Source organism: Sorghum bicolor, chromosome 10 (assembly GCF_000003195.3).
Source record: "Sorghum bicolor cultivar BTx623 chromosome 10, Sorghum_bicolor_NCBIv3, whole genome shotgun sequence".
Classification (NCBI taxonomy): domain Eukaryota; kingdom Viridiplantae; phylum Streptophyta; class Magnoliopsida; order Poales; family Poaceae; genus Sorghum; species Sorghum bicolor.
In genome coordinates this window covers 51,127,682-51,146,230 of record NC_012879.2, presented here as the reverse complement: position 1 = coordinate 51,146,230, position 18,549 = coordinate 51,127,682, and the positions used below count along the sequence as shown (strand labels likewise).

General features: G+C 50.9%; 1 protein-coding gene across 2 annotated transcripts; it reads right to left on the bottom strand.

Annotated features, from left to right (window-relative positions):
- Nucleotides 13,213–17,976, bottom strand: LOC8079314. 2 transcript variants are annotated; one of them, XM_021449022.1, is made up of 4 exons: nucleotides 17,821–17,938; nucleotides 15,743–15,878; nucleotides 15,541–15,639; nucleotides 13,213–14,555 (listed from the first exon to the last, which is right to left on the bottom strand). In XM_021449022.1, exons 3-4 carry the CDS (start codon nucleotides 15,601–15,603, stop codon nucleotides 13,242–13,244), a joined length of 1,377 nt encoding a protein of 458 aa, XP_021304697.1. In that variant the 5' UTR covers nucleotides 15,604–15,639; nucleotides 15,743–15,878; nucleotides 17,821–17,938; the 3' UTR covers nucleotides 13,213–13,241. The 2 variants fall into 2 exon arrangements, with proteins under 2 accessions (XP_021304697.1, XP_021304696.1); XM_021449021.1 differs by having other exon boundaries at nucleotides 15,541–15,878; nucleotides 17,826–17,976.

Genomic DNA, 18,549 nt, shown 5'->3' with positions numbered 1-18,549 from the left:
ACAGTCACCCCTCCATTGCTCATCCTGCCATTGCCTTCAAGCCTTCCGCTCTTTGCCTTCTATAATCACCTGCACCCTCCTAGCTCGAAACCACTCCCGCACCTTCAATGGCGAAGAGCGACTCCAAGAAGAGGGCCGAGCTAATGGCCAAGGAATGGAAGAAATCCCGCAGCACTGCAAAGTCCCTCGGTGACCTCGTCGATATGGGGCTACTGCACAGCCCAGAGCTTGGCGGCTGGAGGGCGCCAGAGGGGGAGAGCTACCCCGAACCCCGCGCCGGTGAGATCGTAGTGTTCGAGGATTTTCTTAAGAGGGGTTTTGGGGTTCCTGTCCACCCTTTTCTTCAGGGTCTTCTTTTGTACTATGAGATCGGGATATGCAATCTGCACCCGAACTCAATCCTTCTCATCTCCACCTTCATTCATCTGTGCGAGGCCTATGTTGGCATAGAGCCGCACTTCGATCTTTTTCGCTATCTTTTCTGTTTAAGGAAGAAGGGAGCAGTTGGAGGCTCCAAGATTGCAGGTGGAGTATACCTCAATCTTCGCGACGGGATGAAGAACCGTTATCTGAGCTGTCCATGGAACACTTCCCTAACCGAATGGTACAAGAAGTGGTTCTACGTCAGGGAAGAACCGGGCAGCTCCACGTTCTGCGACGTGGGGTACATCCCCGAGAAGAGGTTCAGTTGGACCGACCGCCCAGAGTTCACTGGCCAGGTAGCAGATCTGATGAAGCTGATCGACTGGTCGCGCTTGGACGGGCTAGCAGTGGTCGGCAACTTCATTTGTCGTCGGGTGATGCCCTGCCAGAAGAGGGTGCACTCGGCGTACGAATATGCCGGAAGCCAAGACCTGACCAGGATGACACCTGAGATCTTGGAGAAGGCGGAGGTGCAGCAGTTGTTGAACGAGCTGTTCAACTTTGCTGACGGGAGCTTCATCCGAGGTAGTGATCGGGTGCAAGCTTTCAAGCTGGGATGACCAGCTCCTAAGGTATCGCTACTTCCTGATTGTGCCTCCTTAGCGTTTGTTATTGTCAGCTGCTGACTTGTCTGTGCTAATTTTGCAGATCGGAGATGTTGACCGGTGCACAGTGTATGTGTCACTGGCGCCTGGGATGGAGAATCCCGTAGGGGAGGATCCGCCGGAGGAGGACGCTGCTCGGTGTGCTCGGTACACCAGCAGTGAAGAGGAGCAAGCCCGTCCAGCCCCGACCACCGAAGACAGGGTGACTGGGAAGAGGCCATTGGCAGCGGATCCTTCACCTACGCCGACACTGCCGGCTGAGAGCAGCCAGGCGCCAAAGCGCCGTCGGCTCGTCCGGATCACCGACGACGACGATGAGGAGGAGGAGGCCGCACCGTCGCTGGTCCGAAGGCCTCGTGGCCGTTCGGATAATGCGCCGGCCACCACTGATCGGGTGGCCAGCGACCCTCCTGCACCACGCGTCGCAGAAACGGGGGCACCGGCGCCGACCGGTAGGGCCAGGAGGAGGTTCACCGCAACCCACCGCCGCTCAGACATGTAAGTGTTCAACTTACGTATTTTGGCGTTTTTTTTACTGTCGTTGAAAATGTCGCTTCGTTGCTCAGCGCGGCGTCGGACGTCAACCCCGACCAAGTCGCGGAGCAGAGGACGGCTGAGCCTGCTGCCGTCGTTGAGGACGCCGCGCCACAGGCCACAGAGCAGCCTGCGGCGGCAGCCGCTGCTATAGGCGCTGACGGACAAACCGCCCCGGCGAGTGCCGCGGCGAGCACTCCGCCGAGGGATGAGGAGGCGACAAGGACCCCTCCCCTGAGTACTGTTGCGGAGGAAGAGGGCAGAGTCCTGACTCCTCCAGCCGAAGAAGCGAGGGTCCCGACACCGCCCCGAGCAGGGGCCTCTTCGCCCGTAGGTTCCCCTGGCCTAGACCAGGGGCCCGTGATGCCCTCGACCGCAGTCGGGGGCAGTGCGGCACACGAGGAGCCCCAAGAGGCCTCTGACGACGACGTGGAGGAGGTCCAGGGTCGTCCCCGTGATGGTCGCCAGCACGTCTACGTGTGGCGCCAACGCGGGGACCACTTTATTGGACACGAGGAGCTCGTGGAGACGGAGGAGGCCGCGAGGGTGGAACGCGCGGCTAGGCGTCTCGTGGACGAGGTTAAGGTAGGTGGTCCTGTGTGCTGCTCGACAACTATGTGCAGTGTTCTTGTGTTCGACATATACTCTTTCTTGTAGGGCGCAATGAAAACGACGAAGTACCGGAAGAGGTGCTTCGACCAAATAGAAGGCATTGTGACCGAGAACAAGGCCCTGGCCGCGGAGGTGGACCGGCTTCGGTCAGAAGTTGGAGAGAAGGTAGCCGAGATGGGCGCTCAGGAAGAGCACCGTCTCGAGCTTACCCAACGCTTGGCCGACCAGTATCGGCAGCGAGAAGGTCAGTCTCGTACTCCGAGGCAGCTGTTTGTAGCCGCGTTGATTGACTTTGCTGACCAGAGGATTATTCATGTAGGCTTGGAGGAGGAGGTGGCGCGCCTTCGGCAGGAGAAGGAGCAGCTCGGTCAAGAGCTTGCCGGGGCGCTGGAAGCCGGGCGCCGAGCAAGCGAGGAGCTAGGCCAGAGGAACCGGGAGTTGTCTGGTAAGTAGCCGTGCCGCCACCCTTTTATATAGCTGCTCAACGTTCTTTTCATTGTGCTGACCTATTCCTTGATTTGCAGTGCTCAAGGTGAATACCAAGAAGCACTTTGACGAGCTGGTCAAGGATCGGGACTCCTGGAAGACTAATTGTATTAGGCTTTGGAAAGGAGTAGCCCCGGTCCTAGACTTGATCAGCCCCGAGCTTCCAGAAAGCCAGCCCCGCGCACCAAAACTGACGCCTGTCGAAAAGGAGCAACGGGCATGGGATTGGCTCCAGCAGTTCGTGAAGGACGCCGGAGAGTTCGCTGGCGCGCATATTCTCAGCATGGTGCGCGCCCACTACCCCCTGGTCGACTTGTCCAGGCTGGAGAAGGGGTATCCCAAGGAGGTCGGCCCGCAGGAGGCGGACGAGCTTCGGGCCGGTCTGCTGGACTTGTCGTCGACGGTGATCGGCGACATCAATCTATGCGGGACGGCCACTCCCCCCGACCAGCCGGGTTTAGACAGGTCGGCCAGGGAGTTGTCGGGGGCGTCTATTGCTGGAGATGGGCGGTCGACGCCTGCGGTCTCAACCAGCCAGGCGCCGGTGGCCCCGACCCCTTCATCCGGGCAGCAAGGCCAGGCGGGTGATCAGCCCGAGCAGTAGGCCAGTAAGGTAGTCTGTAGGAGTAGACTAGTGACCGCCCGTCAGGGTATTTATTGTAAACTTTGTATGTAAAGTTTGTAATAAAGTTTGTTTTTGTCATGACTGTTATTTTGAGCGCTGTAAAGTTATCTGAGTGACGTGTCACTGTGTTTGATTCATAGTCGTTAAGAGTTTCCATCGCAGAGGACATTGTTGCTCTTCGCCGAAAGCTCTGCGTGTAAACAAAGTATAGCAAAAAAGAAAAACTTTTATTATTGCCAACTATAAGAGACTTACAAGCAAAAGTTACTAGGACTTATGGATAAAATCGGCGCAGTTTGTCTATGTGCCAAGAATTAGGCACGCGTGTTCCGTCTGGATATGCCAATCTGTAGGATGTGGATCGTGTGACTTCGGCGACCACAAATGGTCCTTCCCAGGGAGTGGATAGCTTGTGCATTCCTTCCTGGCTTGTTTTCCATCTGAGTACCAGATCGCCGACCATGAAAGAACGGTCCTTGACTTTCCTGTTGTGGTACCGTCTGATTGCTGCAAGATACTTTGCTGTTCGGAGACACGAATTTAGACGCTTTTCCTCCATGCAGTTAATTTCGAGCTCCCTGGCATTGTCGGCTGTTGACTGGTCGAAGTTTTCAATTCTAGGAGAACCGAAGGTTATATCAGACAGCAGAACTGTCTCGGTGCCGTAAACCATGAAGTAGGGTGACACCCCCGTGTTCCGACTAGTTTGAGTTCGCAGACCCCAGACCACAGCCGGTAACTCTTTCATCCATCGACCAGGTGCTCTGTCGTTCTTGGTGTACAACCTTTTCTTTAGGGCGTCAATGATCATTCCGTTCACACGCTCAACTTGGCCATTTGCCCGTGGGTGGGCTACTGACACGTATTTTATGACTATGCCTCTGTCATCGCAGAAGTCCCAAAATGTGGTGCCAGTGAACTGAGTACCCAGGTCGGTGATTATACTGTTTGGGATCCCGAATCTGTGTATGATTTGATTGAGGAACTCCACGGCCTTCTCGGAGGTTGCTTTGACCAGTGGCATGTATTCAATCCACTTTGAGAACTTGTCAATTAATACAAAAACGAACTTGAAGTTGCCAGGGGCCGGTTTAAATGGCCCGATCATGTCAAGCCCCCAACAGGCGAAAGGCCAGGACGACGGGATAGTTTGAATCTCATGAGCAGGTACGTGGGTCCTTTTTGCAAAGAACTGACATCCCTCACAGTGTCGGACCAGTTTTTCTGCATCGTTGACCGCGGTTGGCCAATAAAAACCTGCTCGGAAAGCTTTCCCGACCAGCGTTCTGGAGGCAGCATGATTGCCGCAGGATCCGGCATGTATGTCGTCTAGGAGCTTGATGCCATCATCCTGGGATATGCATTTGAGCAGCACTTCAGAACTTGCATTTTTTCGCATAAGTTTGCCATCCACCAGTATGTAATTTTTTGATCGTCGAATGAGGCGCTCGTTCTCTGCTTTATCCTGAAGGCCTGATCCGTCCGATATATATCTGATGAACGGGGTGCGCCAATCACGGCTACTGGTTGTCGGAGTAACGTCGTCTATGAGCATTGCCTCAATAGGTTGCTTTTCGGCCGGGTCTTTGCCCACGCTTGGCTCATCGATGTCCTGGACAAAAACACCTCGCGGGATCTGGGCCCGAGATGACCCTAACTTTGACAACGCATCTGCTGCCTGGTTCTTATCCCGGACCACGTGGATGTACTCTATGCCATAGAAGTTGGTTTCCCACTTGTGAATTTCTTTGCAGTAGAGATCCATCTTCTCGTGGGTTGCGTCCCATTCCTTATTGAGCTGGTTGATAACTAAAGCGGAATCGCCATAGACATAAAGGCGTTTGACTCCCAACTCAACGGCTAATCGTATGCCGTGAAGGCATGCTTCGTACTCGGCGACGTTGTTTGATGCCAGAAAAAGGATCCTAAGGACGTAACGCAGTTTGTCCTTGTTGGGAGACACGAAAAGTATCCCAGCGCCGGCGCCGTTAATGTTTAAGGACCCGTCGAAGAACATCGACCAGTGGTCGGAGACGTCGGGAACGGGAGGCTCGTTGAGATCCGTCCACTCTGCGATGAAATCGACCAGGGCCTGAGACTTGACTGTGGTGCGGCTCTGGAACTCTAGGGAGAATGGGCATAGTTCCATTGCCCATTTTACAATTCTGCCGTTGGCGTCTTTATTGCGCAGGATATCCCCAAGAGGGAAACTGGTGGTTACCAAGACTCGATGGCCATCGAAGTAATGTTTTAGCTTTCTCGACATTATTAGAATGGCGTATATGAGCTTCTGTATTTGCGGATATCTGGCCTTAGACTCGTTTAGGACTTCGCTTATGAAGTAAACGGGTCTCTAGACCTTGTAGACGTGTCCTAGCTCTTCTCGCTCGACCACTATTGCCGTCGAAACAACCCTGTCGGTTGCAGCAATGTAAAGGAGTAGGTCTTCATTGGGCTGAGGCGCTGTAAGAACAGGCGGTGAAGTGAGGATAGTCTTAAGTTGGGTGAACGCAGCGTCAGCCTCTTCTGTCCAGGAGAATTTTTCTGACGCCTTCAAGAGTTTGAAAAAAGGGAGTCCTTTTTCTCCTAGTCTTGAGATGAAGCGGCTGAAACCGGCCATACATCCGGTGAGTTTCTGAATATCCTTAACCTTCTTAGGTGGTCGCATGTCGAGTACTGCTTTTACTTTTGAAGGATTTGGCCGTATGCCGTCGCGGCTGACGATGTTGCCGAGTAGTAGACCGGAAGGGACACCGAAGATGCACTTTTTGGGGTTAAGCTTCCACTTGTACCTGTTTAGCGCCTTAAAGGTTCGGTCTAAGTTGTCGATTAGGGTGCTTGCATCCCTTGTTTTGACGACGACGTCATCTACATAGGCCTCGACGAGGTCATCACGAATCTCGTTGTGGAGGCATTGCTGGATGGCCCTTTGATAGGTGGCTCCGGCATTTTTGAGTCCGAATGACATGGTCGTGTAGCAGTACGCGCCGAAAGGAGTAATGAAAGACGCTTTGATCTGATCGTCTTCCTTTAGCGAGATCTGGTGATAACCAGAGTAGCAGTCTAGAAAAGAGAGGAGTTCGCATCCGGCCGTTGAGTCGACCACCTCGTCGATGCGAGGGAGACCAAAAGGATCTTTAGGACAGTGTTTATTGAGATCAGTGTAATCAACGCACATTCTCCATTCATTATTCTTTTTGCGTACAAGAAACGGATTGGCAAGCCAATCGGGATGATACACTTCTTTTATAAATTCGGCTGCTAGAAGCCGTGTTATTTCTGTCCTAATAGCCTCCTTTTTGTCACGAGCGAACCGTCGTAGCTTTTGCTTGATCGGTCTTGCGGTCTTCGAGATGTTTAAGGAGTGCTCGATCAGGTTTCGTGGGATGCCAGGCATGTCTGCGGGTTTCCATGCGAAAACGCTCACGTTGTTCCTTAGAAACCTGACGAGCGCGTCTTCCTATTTGGGGTCCAGATTGGCCCCGATGAGGGCCGTCTTCTCGGGGCTGCCGTCGACCAGTTGTACTTCTTTATACTCTTTGGATTTTGAATTCTTCTGGCGGTCTCCTGCTCGGGTAGTCGGAGCTGGTCGGGAGGTAGCTGTGCGGCTTGGGTTGCTGTTTCTGCCATGCGTATTGAGAGATCAATTGCTTCGGTGATCTTGAAGCTCTCCTCTTCGCAAGTATATGCAGTGTAGACATTGCCTCAGATGGTTAGAACACCCTTCTCCGTAAGCATTTTGAGGACCAGGTATGAGTAATGCGGGACTGCCATGAACTTTGTCAGCGATGGTCGGCCCAGTATAGCGTGGTAGGTCCCATCGAAGTCGGCGACCACAAAGTTGACGAACTCTGTTCGAAAGTGGTCGGGCGTGCCGAATTGGACAGGCAATGTTATCTGTCCGAGGGGCACTGAACTCTGACCTGGCAAGACTTCCCAGAATTGAGCATCGTAGGGTTTTAATTGTGCCGGAGATATCTTGAGAGCGGGCAGGCTGTTGCGGAAGAGGATGTCAATAGAGCTTCCTCTGTCCACGAGCACGCGCTCGAATCTGATGCTGTTGATGCAAGGGTCCAAGATTAGAGGGAAACGACCTGGCTCCGGGATAGCGGCCCACTGATCCTTCCTGCTGTAGGAGATTTCCCTGTGCGACCAGGGAGGAAATTTTGGATCGGCGATCAGGCCATCAGTGCTGTCTATGTTGAGGCAGGCTCGCTTTAAGAGCTTTCTTTCTCGTTTAGACTCGATGGAGACCTTGCCTCCGAAGATGGAATGGACGACGTCAGTAGTACTGACATACTGGTGTCGTGGGTCCCTATCCTGGTCTTCGTCCTCGTCATCGTGATCGCGCCCGTCTTGCTTCCCGTTTTTCTTGGAGGGATCGTCTTGAGCAGCCCGCCGCGTATAGATGCTTTTGAGGATGCGGCATTCTTCCATGGTGTGGTTGGATTTTGGATGCAGTTGGCATGGTCCCTTCAACGTCTTGTTGTAGTCTTCTTGGTAATCCCGCCGTCCGTTGGGGCGCTTGACCGTATTCACCTCGTGGTCGTGATCGCGAGGGCGCTTGCCTCTGAAATCATCGCGATTGTCGCGGCGCCTGTCCCAGCCTTCTCTGTGGTCCCGGTTGTCGGGCGGCGATGGTTCCTGTTGTCGAAGCGGCCACGACTGTCGTCATGCCGAGAAGGCTGGTCGGGACCTCTGGTGTCATCTCGGATGAGTTTCTCTGCGTCATCGGCGTCGGCATAATTTTTGGCCGTGGCGAGGAGCTCCATCATCGTTGTTGGCCTTTTGCGCAGTAGCTTGTTCCTCAGTGCTTCGTGGAAGCGCAGCCCCTTGATGAAAGCAGATATAGCCTCGTCGTGGGAAATCTTCGGGATCTTAAGGCGCATATCCGAGAATCGTCGGATGTAGTCGCGCAGAGGCTCGTTTTTCCTATCCCTTATCCTTTCGAGGTCGTACTTGTTCCCAGGCTGCTCGCAAGTGGCGATGAAGTTGTCGATGAAGGCTTGGCGTAGTTCTTCCCAGGAGACGAAAGAGTCCTCGGGCAGGCCTAGGAGCCACTGGTGACCAGCCTGGGCGAGGACTACTGGAAAGTAGTTAGCCATGACGTGCTCATCTCCTGCTGCTGATCGGACGGCGATCTCATAAAGAGTGATCCAGTTCTCTGGGTTTTCCTTGCCGTCGTATTTTTTGAGTTTCTCAAGTTTGAAATTTCGCGGCCACACGACCTGGCGGAGGTGTGAAGAGAACTGCTTCAGGCCCGGGGGGCCGTGCGTTGCATCGTACTCAAAACAACGCAAGTTTTCGTGGACTGCTCTGTCCGTGGCGCGCCTGTTGATACGGTCCCGGGCGTCTTTGGGAGGGATGTTGTATCGAAGATCCCTGTACTGGTTTACTTCTTGACCATGCCTGCGATTCTGCTCGCGGTGACCGCCAGCATCCCGACCGCCGTCGTCACGCCGTGAATCTTTTCGATGATTGTCGGGGGAATGGCTGCGATGGTGCCTGCTGGGCTGCGGTGAGGTCCGGCTGCGGTGAGTCTGGTCGGAGGTGGCCTCCGTGTAGGAGACGGCTTGGACTCTTTTGAGCAGAGTGGCTGTCTGTCCCATCGCGGCGATCAGATGCGCTCGAACGCTGGTTCGGACGCCCTGGCACTCGGGAGTATCAGGGAGCCGATCTAAATTGGCCATGGCGACAGCCTCATTGGCGCTTGGCGTTTTATAAACTGGCTGATCCCCGACCATGTCGAAAGCGTCGCTGAGATTATGCGGCGGGATTTGACGTTCCTCGTCCGCGCGCCGCCGGGCGCGATCGGCGTTACGCTGCTCGCGGAGCTGCCTCTGCTCGTCTGTTTCTCCATCAACGACCGGCTCGTCGGCACTGACATTGAAAACAATGTCTCCTCGCCGGGGTGGGAAGACCGGGAAACGAGAGAAGCCCGGAGGATGTGAAGGCAAATCCAGGTCGTAGTCCTCGTCTTCGGAGTTTATGACCTCGGTGGGGACGAAACCAGTGCTCGAATTTGTGCTGGAAGCCTAGCCGTCCCGTAGTTCTCGGATCGTCACCATGTTGACGTAGTGACGAGCTGGTCGACCGTTCCATTTTGGCAGCCAACCCGCCTTGTTGAAAAGGGATTGGATGTGTCGGGAGTAGAGAGAGGCCGAGTTGTTCAGACCGCAAGGATAATCTTCCTCCGGGTTAGCCTCGAGCTTGACAGATCGTCCTGAGGGAGTTGAGGTTATCGTCAGAGACGTTCCCAGCCGTTCGTGTGTAACGACACGAGTTGGCCGGTGGGAGTTGAAAAAATCCGTTAGAGCAGCTTGATCAGGCTGGCGCAAGATCCCATCTACTAGTTGGAAAGCTTCAAGTAGCTTGGAATCAGCGCGATCAAGTGCTTGGAGAAGATCCGAGCAGTCGATCTTCTTCCCCTTGTAGCGTGAGAGTGGTGGTCGGGCGCTCGGTACCGTCATCCGAGTGGTCGGAGTCGACGTCATTCCAGATTGGATCTGGGTTCCTTCCGAAACCGTGGTCGTGAGACCAACGCCGCGCGTCGTCCACGTGATCTGGCCGACGGTGAACGTAAGGTCTTCAGGCATGGCCGCGGAAGCTGGAACTATGACCATCTTGTTCGCCGGAGAAGTTGTACGCAGACCCCCTACCTGGCGCGCCACTGTCGACGAAAGCTGGTCGGCAGTCTACCTTGGGGTATGCCCACGGTAGTAGTTTATCGGCAGACGGTGCGCAAACTACGAACTCGATGGTGACGCAAGACACGGAGAAGCTTTTTATCCAGGTTCGGCCGCCGAGTTGGCGTAATACCTACGTCCTGCGTCTGATTGTATTGGATTGAGAGAACAATATGTCCTAGGGGTGTCCCTTGCCCCTCCTTATATAGTCCGGAGGGCAGGGTTACAGATCTGGAAACTAATCCTAGTCGGTTACAATTGCCATAGATAGTTCGATATCAATTCCTATTCTAACCGACCAGAATCCTGCTTGATCTCCACGTCTTGTTTCCTTGCGCGAAACTCCGAGCTGTCGGATCAAGCCTTTGAATTTGTCTCGTAATGGGCCAAGCCTCCTGGCCCAAGTCTGGCCGTAAGGGTATAGGGGTTTATACCCCCAGACATACTTTCGTCGAGAGCGCATCATGGAGGAAGAAAAGGTATGGATGGCTTCCTGTCATCTGGATGATGGCGCTCGTACGTGGTTCCTCCAAGTCCAGGAGGAGCGCACCCCGACATGCGTCGCTTCACCGAGCTCCTGCAGCGGCGCTTCGAACCAACTCCGCGCCCCAATCCGCTCCACCGGCTGTCCCTTGGTGTCGACAACTGCCTACGTAGCCTTGCGGAGATGACCGCACAGCTGGATCGCCTCCGGGTGCGTCTCGAGAAGGAGGACCGTGAACGTCGGGCAGCTGTACGCCTTCAGGCAGCAGCACGGGGACTCCTGGCACGTCGCCAAGCGCAGGCTCTTCGTGCAACAAAAGCATCGAAGGAGCAAGCAACGGTGCGCCTCCAGGCAGCAGTGCGAGGAATGCTTGTCCGTCGCATGGTGCGGCAGATACGCATGCTCCTTAGCTCGACGTTGTCGTACGTGTTCATCCACTCGGACTCGCCGATACGGCCTGCGGCTCCAATTGCAGTGGAGGTCCAAGTATGGGTGTTTTCAGCGCAGCGACCTCGCATCAGCATCCAGCATCAGGCATCAAAGGCTATCTCATTCATCCTTGTGTCTGCCGTGGTGCTAGACACTTTCAGCATAAGAGCCAACTGCTTCACACTCCACCCTTCAGCCTACATGAAGCCAGCAGAGGCGCTCTTTTCATGGGATCCAGGTGGATATCCTTATATTTTAGTCTTCAATAAAAAAGGAAAGCCGAGATGTAAAAGGCTTAACCCTATTTCGCTTCAGCTCTCCAGCTCGAGGACGAGCTGGGTCTCCAAGGGCAGGGGAGATGTCATGGGCATAAAGAGGGACGCCGTAGGGCGCAAGTGTCCTAGTTGGGCCTTAAGCCCATTAGTGTTAATTAGTGTCTCTCTTAGTTATTTGTCTATAGGAATAGTACCATATTGTCTAGGCACAAGAGATGTTAGTCCTATGTACCTTTTATATTCAGCCCATGGGACACAATGGAAAGCAAGGAATGAATTATGAAGAAACAATTCTAGTCTCCCTCATTCTCTCAAGCTCCTGGCAAAGCATAAGGCCTAGTTATCCCAAAGCTCTTGGCAAAGCATAAGGCCTAGTTATCTCCCAAATATCCACCTCGTTCATAACAAGTATACATCAGCAGCATTAGTACTGCTGCAATCAATAGCTGCTTACTTTGGGTTTTTGAAAATAGTGAAAAAAAACTACTTACTTCATTCACTTCATCTTTTCTGCGAAAGACCCTTGAAAAGAAAGGTGGCTTATCTGGTGAGTCAAAGTCGATGCTCTAGTCAGAGTGGGAGTCCTGAAATTCAAAAATTCAAACATAGTTTTGCATGACAAGATGAACAAATAAAAAAGTTGTCAATTATAAAGTTTTATAACATTTTGAGATCTATAAAGTTTATTTTGGTTATTTGGTCATTTATTTATCCAACATGGTGGTTCTAACATTGTTCACAAATCTTATATATCTCTCTTTTATTTTTGTGAAACTTATAAGAGGGATGTAGATTTTGTGAACAACGTCACTATCAGTTTGTGAAATGAAGAAATAACCAAATAAAAATTGTAGATCTTTAAAAATTATACAATTTTACAGTAGAAGACTTTTCATTTAAATTAATTTATTATTTCAAAATATGTTTTGAATAAATTATTTTACATTCGGTAAAAAAATTGTTGGGTGTTTTTTATAGAGTGTTTTTTATTTAACACTCGGCTCTTTGCCGAGTGTCAAAAAAAAACACTCTGCAAAAGAGTCCTCTGCGAAGAGCCGGAATCCGACAGTGAAGTCGGCGTCGGCGTGCTAGCCAAGTGAGGGCGTACTCCCTCGGTCTCACAAATAAATGTATTTCTTTGACGTTATGATTCATGTTTGACTATTCGTCTTATTTAAATTTTTTGTGCAAATAATAAAATAAAAATATCATTATAAAAATATATCCAACAATAAAATAAAAATAAGTCATGAAAAAATAAATAATATTTATTAAATTTTTTTGAATAATACGAACTTTGAAACATGGATCATAGAAGTCAAAGAAATACAATTATTTGTGGAACGGAGGGCGTACGGGCTAAGGGTAATTGCGACAGGGGAGTTTCTTCATCAAAACTCTTTATTTATGATTCTGTTGCACTCATCAAAAGCTATTTGTCGAAAATGCAAAATGAGATGAAAGGCAGTAGATAGACAGCTTCTAGCCTTCTACTACAAGCAAGGTATATCCGTATATGTCACCTGGAGGAGTATCTCACTTCTATACTTTTTTTTTATTTTATACAAAATTTTGCTATAGATGCATATGTACTAGTAGCTGGGGATGAGGGGTAAAGTCTTGTTTTGATCATTTTTTTTAGATTTTGTTACTGTAGTATTTTTGTTTGTATTTGACAATTATTATCCAATTCTTGACTAACTACAAATTACACGTAAACTGTGCAATGAATTTTTATTTTTATCTATATTTAATACTCTATATATATGTTTAAAGATTCAATGTGATGGAGAATCTTGTAAACTTTTAGAATTTTGAAGACATCTAAACAAGGCATAACTAATTTCAATCGCATAATAAGGTTATTATTGCTGTCATACTTTCTATGACTATAACATGCACTGCTCAAGTTTCACGGTAAACTGGACTTGGGTTTCATTTAAAAATCCAGCCGCGCAATTATTTCGCGGGCTACTTGCTTTTGACACTTGAAAAGAACAAAATAATGTTACAGAGACACACACACTTCTCTTCTCTCGTTGCTAATAAAGTCTTAAAAACGTGCTTAGTTAGCAAGGCATTTCACTTCGGATTGTCTAGCCCTGACATCTCCGCGCCGTAAACAGCAACAGCAGTGGCAGTGAACAACGCCACGGTGGACCAGACCAGCACCCGGGCGACCGGAGCCAGGATCGCCGTGGCGGAACCTGGCGCCGCCGCGAGCACCATGAACCCGAAGCCTGAGACGAACGCCGAGGTTAGGACAACCATGACGACGCCCGTGGAGGTGGAGCCCCACTTGTCGCGGTCGTCTTTCTCTCCGAGCGCACCACCGAGGATGCTCATGATGCCTCCCAACGTCGCCGCCGTGACCTTGCTCGCGATGTCCTCCATCGCCTTGACCCGGGCCTCCTCGCCGTCTCGGTCGTCGTGGCGGACGACGACGACGACGACGCAGTGCCGGAGAAGGAAGCAGAGGGCAGCTGCCAAGACTAGCGGCGCGAAGGCCGCGAAGACGAGGTACCTCAGCACCACGAAGGCTGCCGAGAACGCGGCGCACGCTAGCGAGCAGAGCAGGAGCGCGTTGGCGAGCCTCATGGCCGTGGCGATGGCGAGGAGCCGCCGCCTGCTGCATCGTCGTCGTCGTCGTCGTTGGTTGTTGGTGACCACCTTGGACACCGTCATGACGAACACGCCGAGGATAGCGGTCGTGAACGTGAAGAAGATGGCGACGTGGGCGGCGCTTTGGACGGAGTCAGCCGCCGCCGCGCCAGAGATCTTGGACGACGCGCTGAAGAGGACGCCGACGAGGCCCCCAAACGCCGAGTTCGTGATGCTGCATGTCGTCTTGTACGCGGCGTCCATCTCCTCCTTGCCCTCGTTCTCTTCGTCGTAGTACACTGCCGCGGCGGCCTCACCGCCGCCGCCGCCGTTCATGCGCCTGAGGAGCCACCAGTGCGCACCGGCGGCCGACAGGGTGACCGCCGTAACCACGGCCAGGCCGATGTACAGGTAGACACCGCCGCCCGGCAAGAGCGCGAGTAGGCTGAGCAGCGTGAGCACCGACAGCACGGCGCACACGGCGACCAGGCACTTGGCGGCGACGCGGTGGCCATCTGAGACGAGGACCTGGCGGCCCATCATGGTCAGGCTGAGCAGCACGAGGGCCTTCCCGGTGAGGAAGGTGGCGAAGGACAGCAGCAGCGAGACGGTGAGGCGCGCTGCATTGCCAGGGAGCTGCTTGGCCTCCTTTGGGAGGAAGAGCCCACCCAGCAGCACGGTGGAACCGAAGACGGTGGCCGTGGCACCGACGTCGAGGTTCTCCTTGGCCTTGCGGCGTTGCTCCTCCTCCCTCTCGCTCACACCTGCGGCGGTTGCAGTAGAGGCCGCCTCTGCCTGAAATGTAAGATACCAGGTGCTTAGTCAACCAAACCGGCTGCTCCAACCCAACATGCGCACATCGATCGGCACATGCATGCATTTGTCAGTTTGTGCATTTTACGTACCATGCAAATTTATGTTTAGATATTTTTTCTTCATATATTCAAATTAATTGTTATATTTTTTTGTACATTGAATTTTCTTTTGGAATTTTAGCCTTTGTCGATATGGATAATTTACCACTCCATAAGAGCAGTAATTACCATCACTGAAGTGGACCGGTCTGGCAGAAAAGTAATTAAATTCTTCATGTTTATTAGGCTGTACTGTACCATTTTAGGAGCAGACAAATAAAGCTTTGGTTAATGGATCAGTTATACTATTTGCCAAGAGTTTTGAGAGAGTACGTATTTCAGTCCATCTCAAGGGTCAAGGCGTCCAGCCAGTCTAGTGGTCGAACACGGTGCGCTGTTGACCAATTAGTGTGAAGAAGAAGTCATGCAGCAGCAGCACGTACAGTCGATCGTGTCCTTGTACTGTCCTCCTTGATCAACTACTGCACGCGCGGTGGCTTTTCCAATCATCATCTCTGATCTTCCTGACCAACAACCAACACTTACATGCCCTGCTGCCCTGATCCTGACTCCAGACTTCCTGAATCCAACTCTACACTGCAGCTGCAGGTTGACTGTGTTTAGCTGACATGCATCTCCCAGTTATTAATCGTCGACTGAAGTCTCTATCCATGCATGCATACTCCACATCGTTGGATCTGCAATAACCCGTTTCCTTTCGTGTCCATCATCGGTGCTGCTAGCTGATTACGCTTGTTCGCATCGTCGCGGGATTCCATTCCATGCATTGATTGATGACGCGCGCGTGAAATTAGGGTTTGCGTACGTGTGTTTATAAGGGTGAGTATGCGTACGTGTTGACTATCTGCGTTGTACTGTGTAATCTTAAAAAAAAAAAAGCAGCCGGCCAGCGGCGGCGTACGTACGTGGGACAGCGTCGCCGGAGCCGGCCGCGGTGGCGTCGTCCCGTCATGAGGAGGATGGGTCATCGTCGTCGTCTCGCCGGGGATGTGGCAGGCGAACCGCTGCACGCAGATTGAACAATAGGAACACGTACGGTACGGGTCAAGACCAGCCCGGCCGCGGCCGGAGGAAGGAAAAATTAGTGGACAGAGTGGACCGCGAGACCGAGTGGATCGTGTTGAACCGCGTCGGGCTGGACCGTGCGCGCGCGGCGGCGGCGCCCGTCTCCGCTCTGCCTCCTCGTTTTCCTGTGCTTGTCGTACGTAGCCGTTCGCCGCTTGTCCGTTCGTGACCGCCGGTTCTGGTGGTGTAGATAGTAGTAAAAATAACAAACTGAGCATGTGTTTATATATGCAAAAAAAAAACGTGCTCCACTACTCCAGTAATAAGGCCTTGTTTAGTTTTTTTTTTTTACAAAATAGACACGATAGCACTTTCGTTTGTATTTGACAAATATTATCTAATTCATACACTAATTAGGTTTAAAAGATTCGTCTCACAAATTACAAACAAACCATACAAGTAATTATTTTTTTATCTATATTTAATGCTCTATGCATGTGGCATAAGATTTGATGTGGTGGGTAATCTGAAAAATTTTATAAAATTTTTTGGAACTAAGGCCTTGTTTAGTTCCCAAAATTTTTCAAGATTCCCCGTCACATCGAATCTTGCGGCACATGCATGAAGCATTAAATATAGACAAAAATAAAAACTAATTACGCAGTTTACTTGTAAATCGCGAGACGAATCTTTTGATCCTAGTTAGTCTATGATTGAATAATATTTGCCACAAACAAACGAAAGTGCTACAGTAGCGAAATCTAAAATTTTTCCCAAACTAAACAAGGCCGGATACTTAGGGCACTCACAATGCAAGACTCTATCACAGAGTCCAAGACAATTAATTACATACTATTTATGGTATTTTGCTGATGTGGCAACATATTTATTGAAAAAAGAGATAGAAAAAATAAGACTCCAAGTCTTATTTAGACTCTAAGTCCACATTGTTCGAGGTAATAAATAACTTTAGACTCTACGTTAGAGTCTGCATTGTGACTCCAAGTCTGCTTATGGACCTTGCTTACTTACAAAATCTTTTGCAAAATGAGCACCGTAGCGTTTTCGTTTGTATTTGGCAAATATTGTCCAATCATTAGACTTAAAAAATTCGTCTCGCAAATTACAGACAAACTATACAATTAGTTATTTTTTTATCTATATTTAATGATTCATTCAAATGTTGTAAGATTTGATGTGATGAGAAATCTGAAAAGTTTTGCAAAATTTTCTAGAAACTAAACAAGTCCCTAGTAATGCTGTTGTTGACAAGTAGAGCGAAATTAAAGACTCCGGCCCACTTATCGGACCATGTATATATACGTTGCCTGCATCTTGCAAAAACACTGCTCGGCCCATTTATAAGACCGTTTTGTTCGTTTGATTGACTGATTTATTGTGACTGAATAACTCATAAATTTGAGTCAAAAGAACAAGGTTATCCAAAGGTATCGTGTTTCGGTACTGCAGCAGTAGTACCGTATCAGTGTGCGTACTTCAAAGTATGCATGGATACTACTAGTAGTAGATTGCAGCAGTTGCTAGCTGTCGGATCGTTGTCCCCACCACACCTCGGCACACACACACGCAGAAGGAAAAGAAAACAAAGAAACCAACAATCAAGCGTCACCATGGATTCAAGCACAAACTCCGTCAACCCCAGTCGGCCGGGGAAAAGGGGAACTTTTGCCGATATGAAACGAGAACTAAAATGGGCTGATGCTTCCTGAGAATAGCTAGCGTTGCTACCTACCTCGACTCCTGCAGCCAACACGACCATGACGGCCGGCTGTTTAGGAGGCCGGCGGCCGGGCGCAGATGGAGCTAGCGGAGCACCGAAGAATTCGATCATCGGAGAGGAGTTGGGCGGCGGCGCGCGGCCCTCTACCCAGATCAGCTCCAGCCTCCAGCGCTGCCAAGCGCAGGGCCAGCACGACGGGCCGGGGCCTGGCGGCCGGGGATCGTCGTCTCACAAGTTAGAGATGGGCAGGCCGCAGGCAGGACGACGGGACCGCAGGAGCAAGGGGACAGGCTGACACAACACAGCCAGCTAGCGTCCATGGCGGCTGGTGGGCACCGGCAGGCGGCAGCTAGCTAGCTAATTAGCTGAGGGAGGGTGCGGACAGGTATGCAATGCATGCATGGTTGGGTAAACGTAGCTGAGCTCATGGAGTCCACACCTCACCTTGAGCTCTTCTGGTTACTTGGCCTGCTGCGACCGCGACCTCCAGATGGGATGGCGTCGCTGCATGCGCTAAGTGCATGGAACACCGTACCGCCGTCGAGCGCGCTTGCTCGCCGGCCGGTGAGGGAGAAGAAGGTGAAACTGGGCTGGCTGTGAATGCCTGAATGGACTGGACTGCTCGCGTCGTGTCTTATATAGAGACAGAAAATCGACCAAGAGGAGAGAAGAAGCTGAGCCGAACGCGTTTCCCGTATCTTTTTTTTTAACAAACCGTGTCATTTTTCTGAAGGCACTATGGTTCAGAATGATTTGTAGTTTTGTCTCAATATTAGGCATGTTTTAATAATTACTTTGGGTCAGTGACGGAGCGTGAGGTAAAATCAAGAGGGGCCATAATGAAATGGACAACTATAGTAAAAATAAAATGGAGCATGCAATCCACGCCTCCAAGGTGTAAATAAGGATAAAGTTGTGTGCTAAGAGCTATACTTCACTACTATTGTGGAGTTCTCCTAGTATTTTTTAATTAGTAATAAAATACTACCAGTAGTCATAGCACTGGAAGATCGTCACTATGAGACATTTACTAGAAAAATTTTGTACTAAATTTTAAATATTAAAACACTAGAAGAAGCCCACGTCACTAAGAGAAGTTGAAAATTTTGGTTGTGCTTTGGGCTTTTCAAGAGAAGATTGATGGTATAGAAGAGCTTGGAGATTTAAT

What these genes read in the sequence shown, in the direction of transcription:
- LOC8079314 (XM_021449021.1), bottom strand. Translation starts at nt 17,904, where the DNA reads ATGCACTTAGCGCATGCAGCGACGCCATCCCATCTGGAGGTCGCGGTC. An exon ending in AGTAACCAGAAGAGCTCAAG is followed by an intron (nt 15,879 to 17,825) that starts GTGAGGTGTGGA and finishes CTACACCACCAG; the next exon opens with AACCGGCGGTCACGAACGGA. An exon ending in CTCCGGCGACGCTGTCCCAC is followed by an intron (nt 14,556 to 15,540) that starts GTACGTACGCCG and finishes CTTACATTTCAG; the next exon opens with GCAGAGGCGGCCTCTACTGC.